Genomic DNA, 16,427 nt, shown 5'->3' on the forward strand with positions numbered 1-16,427 from the left:
AGCTCTGCTTCTTTTTGCTTCTCTGCGTATCTTAATTTCGTGCTTTTTTCTATCGCTCTCATTTTCACCCCCTGCTTAAAATCCTCCCATTTTGCAGCGAAGCTCAACGGTTTCGCTGTAATATATTTAATTCTTAATCTGTTTCGTTAAAAAAGCTTTCGTCCTCCAACAACTTATTATTAAGTTTCCATAAATGCCAATTAAACCGATTCTTGCTTTGTTTTCTTCCAAAGGTTGCAATCACTAAGGCATGATCACTGAAAGCCACAGGTGTAACTTCGTACAAGGTGCAAAGTGGTACAAGTTCAGCTGCGACATACAATCTGTCTAATCGAGCATGGCTGTTGCCCTGAAAATGGGTATACTGCGTATAGGTGCCATTAGTAAATAAACTTCCAATATCTTCTAAATCATGGCCATGGACGATTTCATTCAAAACATCAGCACTTTTATCACGTACAATTGACTTTTTGGCGCGATCTGAAGCTTGGCAAACGCAATTGAAATCGCCCAGTAGGATTATCACTTTGTCAGTGTTTAAATATGACTCCAATCCTTCAAAAAATAATTTTCGCTCAGTCTCTGCGTTTGGTGCATACACACAAATAACTCGGAAATCAAGGCCGCAGTGCAAAAAATCAACGACAAGGAGACGGCCGCTTTGACACGAGAAAATCGACTGTACCATAATACCAAGATTATTGCGAAGAAAAAGTACACAACCACCAGAGGCACCTACAGAATGGCAAACACATGCATCAAAATGCGTACGGAAAGCGAACACCATTCGGTCTGTAGCAACTTGACTCTCAATTTTCGATTCTTGCACGGCGACTACATGTAGGTCGTTATCTTGAAGAAGGCGCTAGCGAAAAGATTGCAGGCTGTTATAACAACGCTCGTAGGCACGCACCAAACATGCGGCATAAAAGGGCGAAGTATCGCTACTAACATACACGTGGCACGATCCATACTAGAATGCTGTGACTCATTTGATGACCGAGTGGCGATGATACAACTAGACCTGGCAAAAGCCTTTGACCGCGTTTCTCACGATGTTCTGTTTGCCGTATTAGATCATGCAAATGTGGACCGAATAATATTAGAGGGCGTTAGAATGGCATACAAAAACTGTACCACACGGATTGTTGTGAATGGAGAACTCACTGAAAGCCTCCAAGTGTGATCTTCTGTGAGGCAGGGTTGTCCACTGTCGCCATTGTTATTCGCAGCCTACCTTGAACCGCTTTGCTTGGCCATCCGGAATAATGAATGCATAACGGAAATCACGCTAAAATCAGTGCATGTGAAAATCCTGGCTTATGCCGACGACATCGCTGTCTTTTGTGCAAATAGAGAAAGTATTTGTGAGGTGACGAATGTAGTACAGAAATTTTGCAGCTGCACAGGTGCCCAGATAAACTGGGAAAAAAAGCTGCGGTTTCTGGCATGGTAGCTGGGAGGTCACACCCGAAAACTATTCTTGGATGCGCTGGTCAACCACTCCAGCATTGTATCTATGAGTGCCCCTTGATTCTTACCGGGACCCAGATCCGTACTGGCATGACCAAGCATCGAGGGCCAAGGAAAAAAGTGATGCGTGGCAAGGAAGGCAGTTGTCCATGTTCTCACGTGCCACTATATGTAATCTGTTCCTTACTGCTAAAGTGTGGTACGTGATGAATGTGCTCAGTGCTTCGAGGACAAACATACAAAAACTTCACCGTGTTTTTGCCGTTTTCATTTGGGCGACGACCTGGGAAAGGACGAGCCGAACAAATTTGTTTCTTTCCGTACAAAAAGGAGGGCTTGGTCTGGCGCATTTATTTTTGCGACAAGTTGTCTCGCGTTTCATGTACCTTCGTGACCAAAATAATGTCTTCCTCAGAACTGTAATCCAAGTTCGGCTTGGTCGACTCCTTCCTAATTTTCTTGTCAGTTCGCGTTTCAATGTAGGTGGTACAGTAAGAGGGTACTTGCGAGAAGCGGTGCTCGCGTACAGATTGCTGCATGTGCGCTTTTCCATGGAGTATTTGTGCAATGTTAAGCGGAAAACATTGTATGCGGACATAGTTGGCACAATGCTTCTTGTACCGATATACCGTTTGTCGCACTGTCCATGCCCAGGAGATGATGTACTCAAGAGAGTTAAGAAGATGCCAATATCACCACCAGTCAAATCATTTTTCTTTAAACTCCACACTAGCACATTATCAGTCAAAACATGGATGCACGCTAAAGGCCTGTTCGTCCCTTGGTCAACAAACTGTTTCTTGTGTAACAGACCAGAGACGATAGAACACGTGTTTTTGGACTGTTGGGATGCTATTTTTTTCTGGGATATGCTTCAGAGAACATTAAAAAAAGAGCTACCTCTAGATGCATATGGCACACGATTTTTACCTTTTCCTAATACAGAGGAGTTTCCCTTTGATACAATAATGCTCCTGGGCCTCCACAGCTTGTGGAAAACCAGAATGCAGTTAAACAATGCAGATATACAAGTCAATCCTGTACGAGAACATTTCGTACACAGTGTTGTGCGGTTCAGGGAAGTGCATATGACACTCCACGAGCAGCCACAATGGATTCATGTGCTTGACAGTTTGGCAAAACTGAAAAAGTTTTAACCCGCCGTGTCACGAGAAAGTGTGTTGGCACGTTTGATTGTTCATCGTCTTGTTTTGAATGTCCAAGTCAACAATAAATAAAAAAAAAAACTCGTGGCTGAGTGGTAGCGTCTCCGTCTCACACTCCGAATACCCTGGTTCGATTCCCACCCAGCCCATCTTGGAAGTTGCTTTTTATTTATGAAGTGCATGCCGGGATTTATCGCTCACGGCCAACGCCGCCGACGACACCGGCTTTTCTGCGACACGAGCTCCTTAACGCTACCGCGTTAAAAATTATTTATTTATAGGAAGGGAAAGGCGCGTTAACTGTCTCGTTTGTTTTCTGTGGACACCACAACCGCGCCGTAAGAGAAGGGAGGAAGGTGGGAGAGAAAGTGGAAAGAGAAAGAGGAGCCGTAGTGGAGGGCTACGGAATAATTTCGACCACCTGGGGATCTTTAACGTGCGCTGACACCGCACAGCACACGGACGCCACTTCGTTCCGCCTCCATCGAAACGCAGCCGCCGAGGTCGGGTTCGAACCCGGGTACTCCGGCACAGTAGTCGGGCGTCTTACCACTGCACCACCCCGGCGGGGCAGACAGAAGAGAAAATAGAGAAGAAAATGAAGAGGGAGAGAAAGACGCGCGCCGCAACAACAGCCATCGTCCACCACCGAAACGGTGGCGGGTGCAATGACGGCCTACCACAGATAAAAATTCGGTGGCAGGCTAGCCCCCGCCGCAAGCGGTGGTGACCTACCTGACCCATGCCCCATCAAGGGAGGACAACCCAGTCATCATGTGAACAGTCAAGAGAAAGGAACTGTAGTCCTCACTATAATGCCTTCCTCACTTCTCTGGTGTCCCATGGTATGCGGAAGAAACTAATTCCTGGCTTCTTTGCGTTCTGATTGATTGATTGATTAAAACTTTAATTTCCACCGATTTAGGAGGCTCCCTACTCCCCGCTCCTGGCACGCAGGCCTAAGGAACGGGGGCTGGAACCTCCGCGACTAAGGACTGGCATACATTGGTTATTCGCGGCCTCAACCGCCAGGCAGTTGTTATGGCATCAAGGCACAGAGCAGTAGGAAGGGCCGCCGGACGGCATAGCAATGGTCTTCAAAATATCAATATATGCATGGGTTATCATTTCTTCACGGAACTACACATCATTGCAAACTATTCAAAAACAAGCAAAGTTGATGCAGAACGTTGTCCTATTAGGCCTGCGCAAAAATGATGGTTGAGAGGGCATACCTACGCTTCTTATTTAAAGCATCTCAGAACAGACTGTCTCTTTTAGGTCTAATGACACTCGATTCAGTACTGCGCACGAAATCCTTATCGTCATTCAACGCACGACGTCCGCTACTTCTGTGCCCTGCCCTGGTAGTGCAGTAGTTAAGATGCCCGACTACAGAGCCGGAGTTTAATCCCGACCGCCGGCGGCTGTGTTTTGATAGAGGCTAATTTCATTGCCTGAAATTTCCCTGCTGGCCGACTGTAAGGTTTCAGCCCTAACTCCCGACCCTCCCTCTGCAGCCGCACAGCCCCTGCCGCTCCCATCTCGTCTCCTTTCCACCTGCTACTGGCTCTGTAACTCAGCCACCTCGACTGCCTCGTGCGGACAGAGGAGAAATAGAGAAGAAAAAAAGAAAGAAGAAGGGGGAAAGGCGCGCGTCGCAACAGCTGTCGTCCGCCACCGAAGCGGTGGCGGGTTCGATGATGGCCTACAACAGGTACAATATGGGCCTGGTACAGGTGGGTCACAGCCGCTTGCAAGCGGGGGCTTGCCTGGCACCGAATTTTTATCTGTTCTAGGCCGTCATTGCACACGCCACCGCTGGTGGTGAACGACGGCTGTTGTTGCGGCGCGCGTCTTTCTTTCCTTCTTTTTTCTTCTCTATATCTTCTCTTCTGTCTGCACGAGGCAGCGGAGGTGGCTCAGCTATAGAGCCAGTAGCAGGCCCGTGCATTTTCTTTTCCTTCTTCCTACAGCCACAACAACAACTATTCTGTCCGCACGAGGCAGTGGAGGGGGCTCAGCTACAGAGCCAGTACGTGCATTTTCTTTTTCTTCTTCCTACTGCCCCAACAACACGCCGGTGGCAGGCGAGCCACCCCGCAAACTGCGAAGGTCTACAATTCCGAGCCCTGTAGGGCCAGGAGCAGCCACCCCTTCCCGCGTCCTGTGGTGTGCGATGTCAGTGCACGTTAAAGATCCCCAGGTGGTCGAAATTACTCCGGACCCTTCACTACGGCACCTCTTTCTCTCTCTTTCTGCTTTCATTCCCACCTTCCTTCCCTTAAAGCGCGCGGTTCGGGGCCCTTTTGTGCACTCGATTTACCGCGCCACGAAGAGAGCTAGTGTCGCGCTGCACTCGCACCGCAAGAACTGGCGCTGCACTAGCACGGCACTTTTGAGAACTAGTGCCGAAAGTGCAGCCAAATCGAGGAAACCTCTTATTTCGAGTTTGCTTCGTTATCGAGTGTCGCCATCTCCCCAACCTCGAGTCATTTGATTGGTAGAAACGCCGGAACATGATGTTGCCACCTCTTCCGGTTCCGTAGTGGCAAAACCCGGTTCCGGCGTTTCGACCAATCAGATGGATCGAGGTCACCTGAGATACCGACACACCGATAACGACGCAAACTGCCCCGCCGGGGTGGTGCAGTGGTAAGACGCCCGACTACTGTACCGGAGTATCCGGGTTCGAACCCTACCTCAGTGGCTGCGTTTCTATGGATGCGAGACGAAGACGCGTCTGTGTGCTGTGCGATGTCAGCGCACGTTAAAGATCCCCAGGTAGTCGAAATTACTCCGGAGCCCTCCACTAAGGCTCTTCTTTCGCTCTTTCTACTTTCACTCCCACCTTCCTCCCTTCCCTTACGGCGCGGTTGAGGTGTCCACAGAAAACGAGAGACAGTTACAGCGCCTTTTCCTTCCTATAAATCAATCAATCAATCAAACTCGGAATACGGGCCCAGGTGTCCACGAAACAAGTGCGACGGATACCGCCCCTTTCCTTTCCTGTGAACCTGTTATTATTCAACGCACGACACTCGCTACTTTGGCAACCGTTGAAGACACGCACGCACGAACAATGCCCCGAACGCAATCGATGCATGGTAACAAAAAAAGTGTAGGGGGCACTTTGGATCATCAAACTGCGATGAGGCGAAAGCTGCTATTTCGTGGTGGTACGAAGCCCTCCACTAGGCAGCTCTTTCTCTTTTTCATCCCCACCTTGCTCATTTCCCTACGTCTCGGTTAAGGTGCCCGCGGAAGATTGTGACAGATACTGCGCCTTTTCTTTCCTGTAAGCCAATTTGAAACGCCGCTGATTTCTGCTGCACTGCATCTGCTTCTGTACGCTGCGTGGTGGTGGTGATAAACGTTTAGTGATTTAAAAGGGGTGGAGGTATTCATGAGCCGAATCTTTGAAGATCCAGCCCTTACAGATACTAGGCTGGGTCCCTAGTACGGGACCCCAGTGGCGTCGGCCGCTGCCCGGGCGCGCTCGACCAAGGCCTTTTGGGCCTGCAGGTCATGGCAGCCGAGCAGGGTCGCCTCCCAGTCCTCCCGAATGGCGTGCGTGCTGCTTCTGTACGCTGTGGGGTGCGATCAATACAGAGAAACGGGAGGGGGCTTTCGGTTTTTGGCGTCACACTATGACGTAAAACCCAATGGAAGTTGGGTACCAAGTGACTCACCTTGGACGTCGACAGTACACCCCTTGGCTATTTAGACGTCTGACTGAATTAACTGGCTTTAATTAACCAATTACTCCGCATGCACCAAATGTTTCCCTGCGGGATTTTTCATCCTGTACCTAGTGCAACTATTCGTTTTCTTATTGTTCGTTTCGTTCAAACGTAACCTGTCGACAAACGTCTGGTGACGCGACATATCCAACGTCTGATTGACATAATTGGCTTTAATTATTTAACTAATTATCAACATGCACGAATTTTCTCCCAGGAAAAAAATCTTCTATCTGGTGAAATCAATCGTTTTCTTATTACTCGGTTTGTTCGAATGTAATGCTGCCGACAAACTTCTGATGACGCGACCTTGAAAACCTATCCACTTAATGCTTCCGCAACGACAGGCTGTCTCAGTTTCTAGAGAGCAAAAATGTTTTTCAGGCACTGTGTTCAGGTTCCGCCAACACCGGCGCCCACAGGATGTCCTGCTTCAACTAGACCGGGAAATTCTCAACCTGATCGAATATCCCCTCAATGATAAGATAGTACTCGCTTTAGATTTGAAGGGGGCCTTCGACAACGTCACCCAAGTAATAATTCTAACACATCTTTCTCAGATTGCAGCCAAAACACATTTAACTACATTAGGCAATTTCTCAGTGACCGACAATCGTACATCCTAATTCAGGACACCGAACATGGCCCATACAAACTAGGCACGCGGGGGTCCCCGCAAGGAGCGGTCCTCTCGCCTCTCCTATTCAATCTAGCTACAATAAGACTTCCCGCTTAGCTGGCGAGGGTCTACTGTATATATGCAGCACGCGCTGTGCGCTGACGACATCTTTATCTGAGCTAATTCCCAACTCGGTAGGAGAAACGGAGGCCAACCTGCAGCAAGCGGCGGACATTGTAGACAACTACGCCCATCGTTGCGGCCTTCAGTGCTCCCCGTCCAAATCAGAATTTGTGCACATACACCCCTCATCAAAGTGCACCACAAAACTTGGCCTCACCCTTAACAGTAGACCCATATCTGAACACGACGAGATCAGAGTACTGGGCCTCTTTATTCACAAACATCGTAGAGCTGACACAACGTTAGCCAAATTGCGTAAGATGCGGGACCAGGTGGGCCGCATGGTCCGCCGGATTTCGAACAAGCGTGGAGGGTTACGATGCAAAGACGCCTTGCGGCCGGCGCATGCATTTGTAATCAGTCGAGTCCTATACTCGGCTCCATACCTCCACTTGCGCAAATTTGACGAGAATACCCTAGAAGTAATTCTCCGTAAAAACAAGCAAGCGTGCCCTCAACTTCCCGGTCAACACCTCCAACCAGCGCCTACTTGGACTGGGGATGGTGAACTGCGAGAGGCACACTTGATGAAGCAATACACAAGACTCTTTGAAACGCTGTCGGATCGCCGTCTCCTTGTCCGACTACACATCCACCACACAATACATTCGGAAGAGCGCGTATATATCCCAACAGAGTGGAGATGGATGGATGGAATATAGGAGCGTCCCCTTTGAAACGGGGTGGTAGCAGTAGCTATCATGCTCATTTTTCTCCCTATATCCTAATTATTGTTTTAGATTGGTTAACTATACCATCATTCCTTGCACGCACGCCCTCTTCCGGCCAACTTGACGCGAGAGGACCATAGTGGCAGACGTCTCGCGTGGGCGGAAGCCTTGGCTCGCCACTACGGACACAATCATGGAGCCTTCCTATTGAACGCCTCCGGCCCGCACCATGGAGGTTGGCACATGGCCACAGTCGTCCATCAAAACACTGTTATAAACGGACTCACTTTCCGTGCACAGAACATAATACACGCGGAAGAGGTTGCCATCGCACTAGCCGCCGCCGATCAGGACTCACGGGTCATCATGACCAACTCGAGGGGTGCCTGCCGTAATATTGAGCAGGGGTACATATCGTACCTCGCCAGCAAAATTTTATAAAACAGCGAATATCTCGGTACCCCCGCGTATCGAACTATTATCTGGACTCCAGCTTACACTGGCCTCGAGGGAAACGAAACGGCCGATACCGCCGCCCGCGTGCTCACTTTCCGGGCATCAACCTCGTCTCCCATCGATCTGAACTGTGAACCCAATCCCGCCTACACTTTCAAAGAAATAATTGAATTCTATCAATCCAGCCATGCAATATATCCTAAGCCCTGCAAGGGTCTCACTAAGGCGGAAGAGCGCATTCTCATTCGCCCTTACAGCAAAACTTCACTGCGCCCGGCAATACCAAAATACTTTGACTCCGCTTGCACGGGGAAATACCCGCACTGTGAGGAAAAGTCCTCGAAAAACTTTCCACGCGGTGTAGGCATGTCTAAAAAAAAAAACCCCATCTACCATATCTATCGAAACGCGGCCGGCGGTTCTAATGGAGAGAGGCGTGTCTGGTGTGTGGTCTACACTGTGTGTGTGTGTGGGGGGGGGGGGGGTTCTTGCTAAGAAATTTATTTCCTTTATAAAGTATAAAGTGTAAATAAATTAATAAATCGGTTTGCTTTCTTCTCCGTTTCGCCTCCATCGAAATGCAAAGCCGGTGGTGGGGCTGAGTACTGCGATTCAATAGCCGGGCGTCTGAACCACTTAGCCACCGCGGCGGGGCAGAGTAAAGTGTCAAGCATTTAGAAATTCGCCTACTTTTAATTCAGATTACGCGTGATGTTTTAACAGGTTTCGTTGCGTGCGTGCTGCCACGTTTCAAACGAGTTTTGTTGGATGTTTAAAATTCTCGCGAGAGGCCATACGGTTCTGATGTCATGATGCTGTCGACCAATGACGAGTCACCTCTCTATGTCGCCTCTAAACGTGATGAAATCGTCAGGACAGTTGCCATGCATTCAAATGAACCGCGCTTACTCGAAGAAGAGCGGTCTGACGACTGGCGTGCCCTTTACGTGCGCCTCGTAGAACAGTGTGTACAGGTAAGGTAGCAGCCGGTAGCGCACCTGCAGGGCCTTTTTCATCACGGCTTGCGCCGCTTCGCTGAACGTCGCCGGGTCCTGGTCCTGGACACAGCGGAGTAAGTACAGAATGAGGACAAGCAACGCGAAGTTTATGCGAAGCTCTAGGCGCCCAAGCTTAAAAAAATAAAGGCGAAATTAGTTTACATTCTGTGAATAGAGACAGCAAAACGAACCTAACAGAATAATCAGCGCGAAAGGACAAACGTAGGAAGCGTCTGCCTCTATGATAAATGTTTCATGGATTTTATATCAAAGTTGGTATCATATGAATGCTAAAAATGACATAGGGTCATTCGATTTCACAACGTACGAGGGACGTTCTTAAACTTCGTATTATTAGTACCATGGCATTAACAAATGAGAACATAATAGGCATCAAAAGGAACGTTCAGTCTTTATCAAAAGTGTACAGCCCATGGGGTATGTTTCAGAACCACTTCGTGCGGCTAGTAATGCATTTCCAGTGTTCTGAACTGCTTGACGATAAGATTTTTTTTCCTGCCCTGTCCAATGGGAAGGGTCTCCAGTAATGCTAAATCAGCGCCACTACACGCCTCACAAGCAGACCCCCTGGGTTCTACACTTTTGACAAAGGATGTGCATCTATCTACATTTAGCGGAATATGAAAACTATGTTCATACAGCACCACTTAATACCAGAGCTTCTCAATACTACCAGTTGCGAAACTTCCCATAGGGCCCATGTATCAAAAAACGGCGGTTTTTATTGGTCAAAATTCGGTGTTTACGAATGGTGGCGGCACCCGTGGCCTCAAAGAAAACTGCGCTCAAATTCAAAACTTTCTGTTTGTTGACAAATGCACAACCATTATGGAAAACAAAATTAGTTGAAGACTTGTAGTGGCAAGTATTATTAAGATAACAGCCATATAGTCAATCAAGATGGAAAATAGGAGAGAAAATTTTGATTTTCAAAAGGTAATGGCGGCAATAGGAAAAAGCTTGTATTAAGCGCTTCCAGATGGCGCGACTATTCATAGAGAGGCAGTGCCCTACTTTTTGACGCTAGATCAGGGTGCCTTAGAACACGCAGCTACAAAAGGAAATTTAACAATGGAGATGACGCATGTGCTATATGTGGAAACTCCAGTGAAACAATTGACCATATTATGCTCGAATGTAATGGTATCCATCCGGAAGTTGATGCAGACGCAATCACTGTTCCTGAAGCTCTGGGGTTTAGAGATACCAGTGGCCGGGTGAATAAACCGGCGGTGGAAACTAGCAAAAAACGACTGGAAGATTGGTGGCTTAAAAGCAGAGAAGTGACATAATGTTAGTAATGTAGGAACAAAAATTTAATAAATAGAATGATGGTTTAGTTAACCATTCTAAATCAATAATTAAGATATATGGAGAAAAATGAGCATGATAGCTACTGCTACTACCCCGTTTCAAAGGGGACGCTCCTATATTCCATCCATCCATCCATCCACCCGAAAAATGCGCACCAAATTCGGTCACTTTTAAAGCTGAGTTTCACAACTGGTATAAAAACTCTGCTTAATACCGCTAAGACGTCAAACTAAAAATGGCAGCATACATCAGGAAATCAGAAGCCCAACCAGTAATCTGATTTTTTTTTTATTTGAAGCGCCGTCATTCACAGAATATTCGTGCCGTGCTAATGGGGGTGTATAACGAAAATGATAACAATATCTTTAAATGATGTGCGGAAGATTATAAATAACTTAAACAAGTCTGGACGACCAAGAGCAGAGTTTCCGACCATCTCTGGCTGGTGTACCAGAAATTACGACGGAAGCGGCCACTCTAACATTCGCTGACCGGTGGATAACTGTCGAATAAATAGTGGAACACGTTACTGCGAGTGCAGATCCGCTGCTGACCATTTTTACAGAACGTGCACATCACGAAGGTTTCTATGAGCTTGCGAATATCTTTTTCCTGCTCCATTACACTTTACCGGTTTAGTCAGCGCAGGGGGTGCTGACACACGCGGCTGTCTTACGCTACGAAGTATTGCATCATCCTCCATATGATGATGATTATGATGGTGATGATGTCCTCAGTCAAAACGGCACATACCCACGGCGGAGGATTGGCCAGGGTACATTGTAGATACTAAATGTATACGGTCAAGTATTGGTGTATTTAAATAAATATGAGTGTTTAACTAGAATTCGGAAAAATAAACAGAAGAAAAAGCAATGAAATCTCACCTAGCATAGGAATCTACTTGATGAAGTTATGTAATCATGAACAGAATTTATTGCACACTGGTTTCAAGGCAAATCCCGTAACACTAGCCCCAGAGGAGAGAAGAACTGGAATGGTTAGAGGAATTGCCCTAATCTAGAAAAAGGAGTCGCTAAGTAAATTTTACGAAGAAATGCGAACCGCCAGTAGAAGAGGAAAAAATGGTCTATGGATTCAGTTTCTCCATAAGACTCACAAAGGTTAGTAACGGATAGACCCGAACGACATAAATACAGATTTAGTTGTTCACTCCACCCCGCACGAAATAACTTCTTTTTCCTTCCCAAGCAGAACACACTACGCGAGAATGCTACTATAGGACGGCAAGGAAGAGATTTTTCGAGCAAATGCCTTCCAGAGCGCAAACAATGAAGAGGCCTATAGCGATCGCATGCGTCAGCTCGTCTATCAAGCCTATGCCTTGAGCGTGGTTTCCAACACACTTCACCCTACAGTTTCTGGTTCGGTTAAAGCTGCATCCTCGTTAGAGGCAGAAGAAGCTGCAATTGCATTGGCAATCTCCTCAACCACTGCCACACTAATATTTAGTGACTCAAAAACAGCAATCCGCAATTTCGCACGAGGCAGGATTCACACGCCTGCTTTCAAAATTCTCAATTCTATTCAACCCCTTACCAGATCAGTTGAACTCCTATGGGTACCTGCTCATGCGGGCAACCCTGGGAATGAAGCTGTCCACAACACAGCTCGAGCGCACGTCAACCGAGCAGGGATAGCTGCAGACCCAGGCAGTGCACGCGAACGCCTGGTTACCTATAACGAAATTACTCTCCACTACAGGGAGCAACGACTCCAGTATCTGCGCCCACACCAATCACTATCTAAACTCAAGCAGGTGACCTGGCGCCAGCTCCAGGCCCGTACCTTCCTATCTCCAGCACACTTTGCCAATATCCACCCCGTCCTTTTCTCCCCTGTATGCCCCCTCTGCGAGGCACCCAAAGGAGACTTTCATCACATCCTCTACATGTGCTCTGAGCTTCAGCCACCCTGCAATTGGCAACTAACAAACATAGAGCGATGGGAGATCGCGGTGTCCAGCTCGGACCCAGCTGCACAAAAGGAGCTGGTGGGCTGGGCTCTAAGAGTCGCTGAGAGCCACAAGCTCCCGGCCACCCTACGCGATATCGAGCCGATCCATCAAAACAATCAATAAGGCTCAAGATTCAATAAACGTTTTCACCACCACCATTAGTGGAAGTGCGGGTCGGGGGAATAACATTATGGGTATATAATTCGTCATTCCACCTGCTTTCGGTGGTGCACGACGGCTTTTCTTTTCTGTCCGCAGCAGGCACGAGCATTTTCTTTTCCTTCTTCCTTCAATCGCAACTACAACAACAGAACTTCTATTCAAGCTTCAAGCTACAGTGAACTAGAATATAGAATATTCTAGTTCACTGTACTTCGACCACCTGGGGATCTTTAACGTGCGCTGAGATCGCACAGCACACGGACGCCATTTCGTTTCGCCTCCATCAAGTTATCCGTAGCCCTCCACTACGACTACAATTTCTCTCTTTCCACTTTCACTCCCACCTTCCTCCCTTCTCTTACGTTGCGGTTCAGGTGTCCACAGCGCAAATGTGATAGATGTGCGAGAGGTACGGGGATCGGCACCCCGGACCTCCAACAAGAGATGTTACGGGGAGTTCCCGGGTTCGAACCCGACCTCGGCGGCTGCGTTTCGATGGAGGCGAAACGAAGTGGCGTCCGTGTGCTGTGCGATGTCAGCGCACGTTAAAGATCCCCAGGTGGTCGAAATTACTCAGTAGCCCTCCACTACGGCTCCCCTTTCTCTCTTTCCACTTTCACTCCCACCTTCCTCCCTTCCCTTACGGCGCGGTTCAGGTGTCCACAGACACAAGTGTGACAGATACTGCGCCTTTCCTTTCCTGTGAACCAACCAACCAAGATCCCCAGGTGGTCGAAATTACTCCGTAGCCCTCCACTACGGCGCATTTCTCTCTCTCTCTCTCTCTCTCTCTCTCTCTCTCTCTCGCTTTCCACTTTCACTCCCACCTTCCTCCCTTCCCTTACGGCGCGGTTCAGGTGTCCACAGACACAAGTGTGACAGATACTGCGCCTTTCCCTTCCTGTGAACCAACCAACCAAGAGCCCCAGGTGGTCGAAATTACTCCGTAGCCCTCCACTACGGCTCCTTTCTCTCTCTCTCTCTCGCGCTTTCAACTTTCACTCCCACCTTCCTCCCTTCCCTTACGGCGCGGTTCAGGTGTCCACAGCAAACAAGTGAGACAGTTACTGCGCCTTTCCCTTCCTGTGAACCAGTGAACCAGTTATGTACAGTCAGAAAGCTGTCCGTACAACTGACGTTGATGACAGCACCGGTTTCATCACGCTCAGCGTCGTCGTCTTCTCGGAGTCTGTTGCACATCATCCTTAGCACGGCCAGCCAATACCGCTAAGTAACAATATGTACAGCCTTTGTCAAAAGTGTAGAGCCCGGGGGGGCCTGCTTTCGAGCCGTGTAGCAGTGCTGATTTAGCGTTAGTGGAGCTCCTTGCCATTGGAGAGGGTAGGACAAACATTCTCCTTATCATCAAGAGATTTGGAACCCTGGAAATGCATTACGAGCCACACGAAGTGGCTCAGCAATAAACCCCCTGGGCTTTACACTTTTGACAAAGACTGTACATTTACAGAGGCATAACCTCTAGAACCAGACAGGCGAAAAGGTCTGAGAATAGCATTCCGTCCACTCTCTACTCCTGTCTATTTCCTGCTTTGTCTTTCCAGCACTGCACGGCGCTAAAAACCCGAGAACTAGCGACAATGAACAGTGCCTGTCCGCAACACTTACAGCCGCCCTGATGTCGTTGTGGGACCTGCTGAACGGATAGAAAGCACCCAGCTGCATCCACCGGATGCAGAGTTCCTCGGTGACGTTGCCGGAGAAGCCGCAGATGTCAGCGCCCACCTGGAAAGCGATGGAAGGCGATTTCGTGCAGGCCTGCGCTCCTATGGCTTCTCCTCCCAAGAGGCAACCGTCTCCGTGCACGTGCCCGTATTGACGATATTAGTTGCTCGGACTGGGCTGGTTGCACTTACGTACGGGATGCCGAACATGTTGAACTCCAGCATGCCTGCGAAGAAGTGTCGGGAAAGTGCACGCGAAAGCTGGAAGGAAATATTGTTAAGTAGACAACAGCGGCTACAAGACAAGAATTACGCTTAATCTGAAAGAAATGAAAACATTCTGTTCGACCTGTGCTATTGGTCACGGCCTTTACGTGACGTAGGAGGCCTTTGTGGACGATGTCACGCTCATAGTTGCATAAACATGGTCATGCCGCCATATAAACATGCTTATCCCGCAAAATTGGTTGTCGTGGAGAAAAAAGAAAAACGAGTTTTTGCACTTGGCGGGAAAGCAGGGCTACGAAATGTACCTCTATAATGCAGTCTCCTCGGCCGCCGCCACGGAATAAGTGAGCACATTGGCGCACTTTTACGAGTGAAATAAAGGAAGGTGGGAAATCAAGAGATACTTAAGCTCCCCCCCCCCCTCTTCTTAAGGACATGATGTGATAGTGACCAGTGGTCCTCTCTGATTGCACGCATACTCGTTAACACACAGTCATCAGATAGCACTTTATGTGAAAGACCATGCGAAATACAAAAAACTCCGCTTGCTCCCAAAGCGCGCCTTATGTGGCCTATATATTTGGTACGCACCTCATGCGCAAACCATAGCTACTCCTGAAACATTAAGGCCTTCGCTATGTAAAACGCTATTGCGTATTTTCTCTCTTGCCCCGCCGCGGTGGTGCAGTGGTTGTCGGCACAAAAAAAATTGCGTCCCCACCAGGAAACTAACATCCGAACAGATCAGCTTCCTTGGTCCAGACACGGGGTCACTGAAGGGATCCCGCCTCATGTAAAGCCGAAACTCTCACGCTATGCAGTAAACATCATTTTCTTCACGAAGTTCTATCTGCACCGCACATTCATATCACCTAGGTAAATAAGCCATACACATACGCCGTCTGACAAAGTGCGGCCGAGGTCGCTAGTATAGTGCCGGGCGAGTACACCAGATGGCGTGACAAAGCTCGCAATGAGTTCGCATTATTGCACCTAAGCATTCTTAAGTGCACCACTGTAATTTTGTGAACGCTGCTTCGAAACGTTGTGCATTATTTTATACGATAGCGTGAGAAGCTGTTGAGCCTTTTTTCCGGGCTTGTGTCGCCCTCACCTTTGGTGAAGCGGCGATCTCATGCTAAGGTTGTAGGCCCCTAAATCACAGCGCAAGTGCTGATGTGATTATGTTCAAATTTGACCTAGTCAGAACCGCTAGTCACAACTTGTACCACCCGTCGTATCAACGCATGCATGCTCGTCTGGCAAATACTGGTGGTCCCGAATTGTCCTACAAGCGCCCGGCTGATCGCGTTCATAGCCAGTCATCGATTGGAAGCCCAATGGTCTATGGAAAGGGATCATATATGTGTAAATGCGTTCCAGCCAGCTCAAACCATCGGACCAATATTTGGAGTGTGTTGACAATGTCCGGGCTGACACAGGAGCGGTACAATACCAACACACAGTTTTGGTTTCACGTGCGTACAGAGTTACGTACGCAAACGTGAGAAGTCTACGTGCGCTGCGCGAATTTCGCCAGGACTACTTTTAGCTTTTAGTTTCACGTACGTGGTGTACGTGAAGCAAAATGTATGGACCTTTCATACAAGCCTCGATAAACTGTGCGTACGTGTTATGCCGCGCCATCCAGTACAGATGAACCAAACTAATTTTGTTTAGTCGAGCTGCCTTGAGCCGAGTCACGCTGCGGCCGTAGCCAAGAGTCGGTCGAA

At 48.3% G+C, this 16,427-nt stretch overlaps 1 protein-coding gene across 1 annotated transcript in view; it reads right to left on the bottom strand.

The window, feature by feature from the left end:
- The window catches only part of LOC146181720 (lysosomal alpha-glucosidase-like), an 83,309-nt gene that overhangs the window by 27,931 nt on the left and 38,951 nt on the right, over positions 1 to 16,427 (bottom strand). Inside the window, exons 15-17 of the mRNA XM_084576732.1 lie at positions 14,659 to 14,693; positions 14,411 to 14,527; positions 9,221 to 9,369 (exon numbers count right to left, since the gene is read on the bottom strand). Coding sequence (XP_084432858.1) covers positions 9,221 to 9,369; positions 14,411 to 14,527; positions 14,659 to 14,693 — 301 coding nt within the window. The remainder of the gene's footprint in view (positions 1 to 9,220; positions 9,370 to 14,410; positions 14,528 to 14,658; positions 14,694 to 16,427) is intronic.

This window comes from Amblyomma maculatum, chromosome 8 (assembly GCF_055883805.1).
Source record: "Amblyomma maculatum isolate TAMU_Amacu chromosome 8, ASM5588380v1, whole genome shotgun sequence".
Classification (NCBI taxonomy): Eukaryota; Metazoa; Arthropoda; class Arachnida; order Ixodida; family Ixodidae; genus Amblyomma; species Amblyomma maculatum.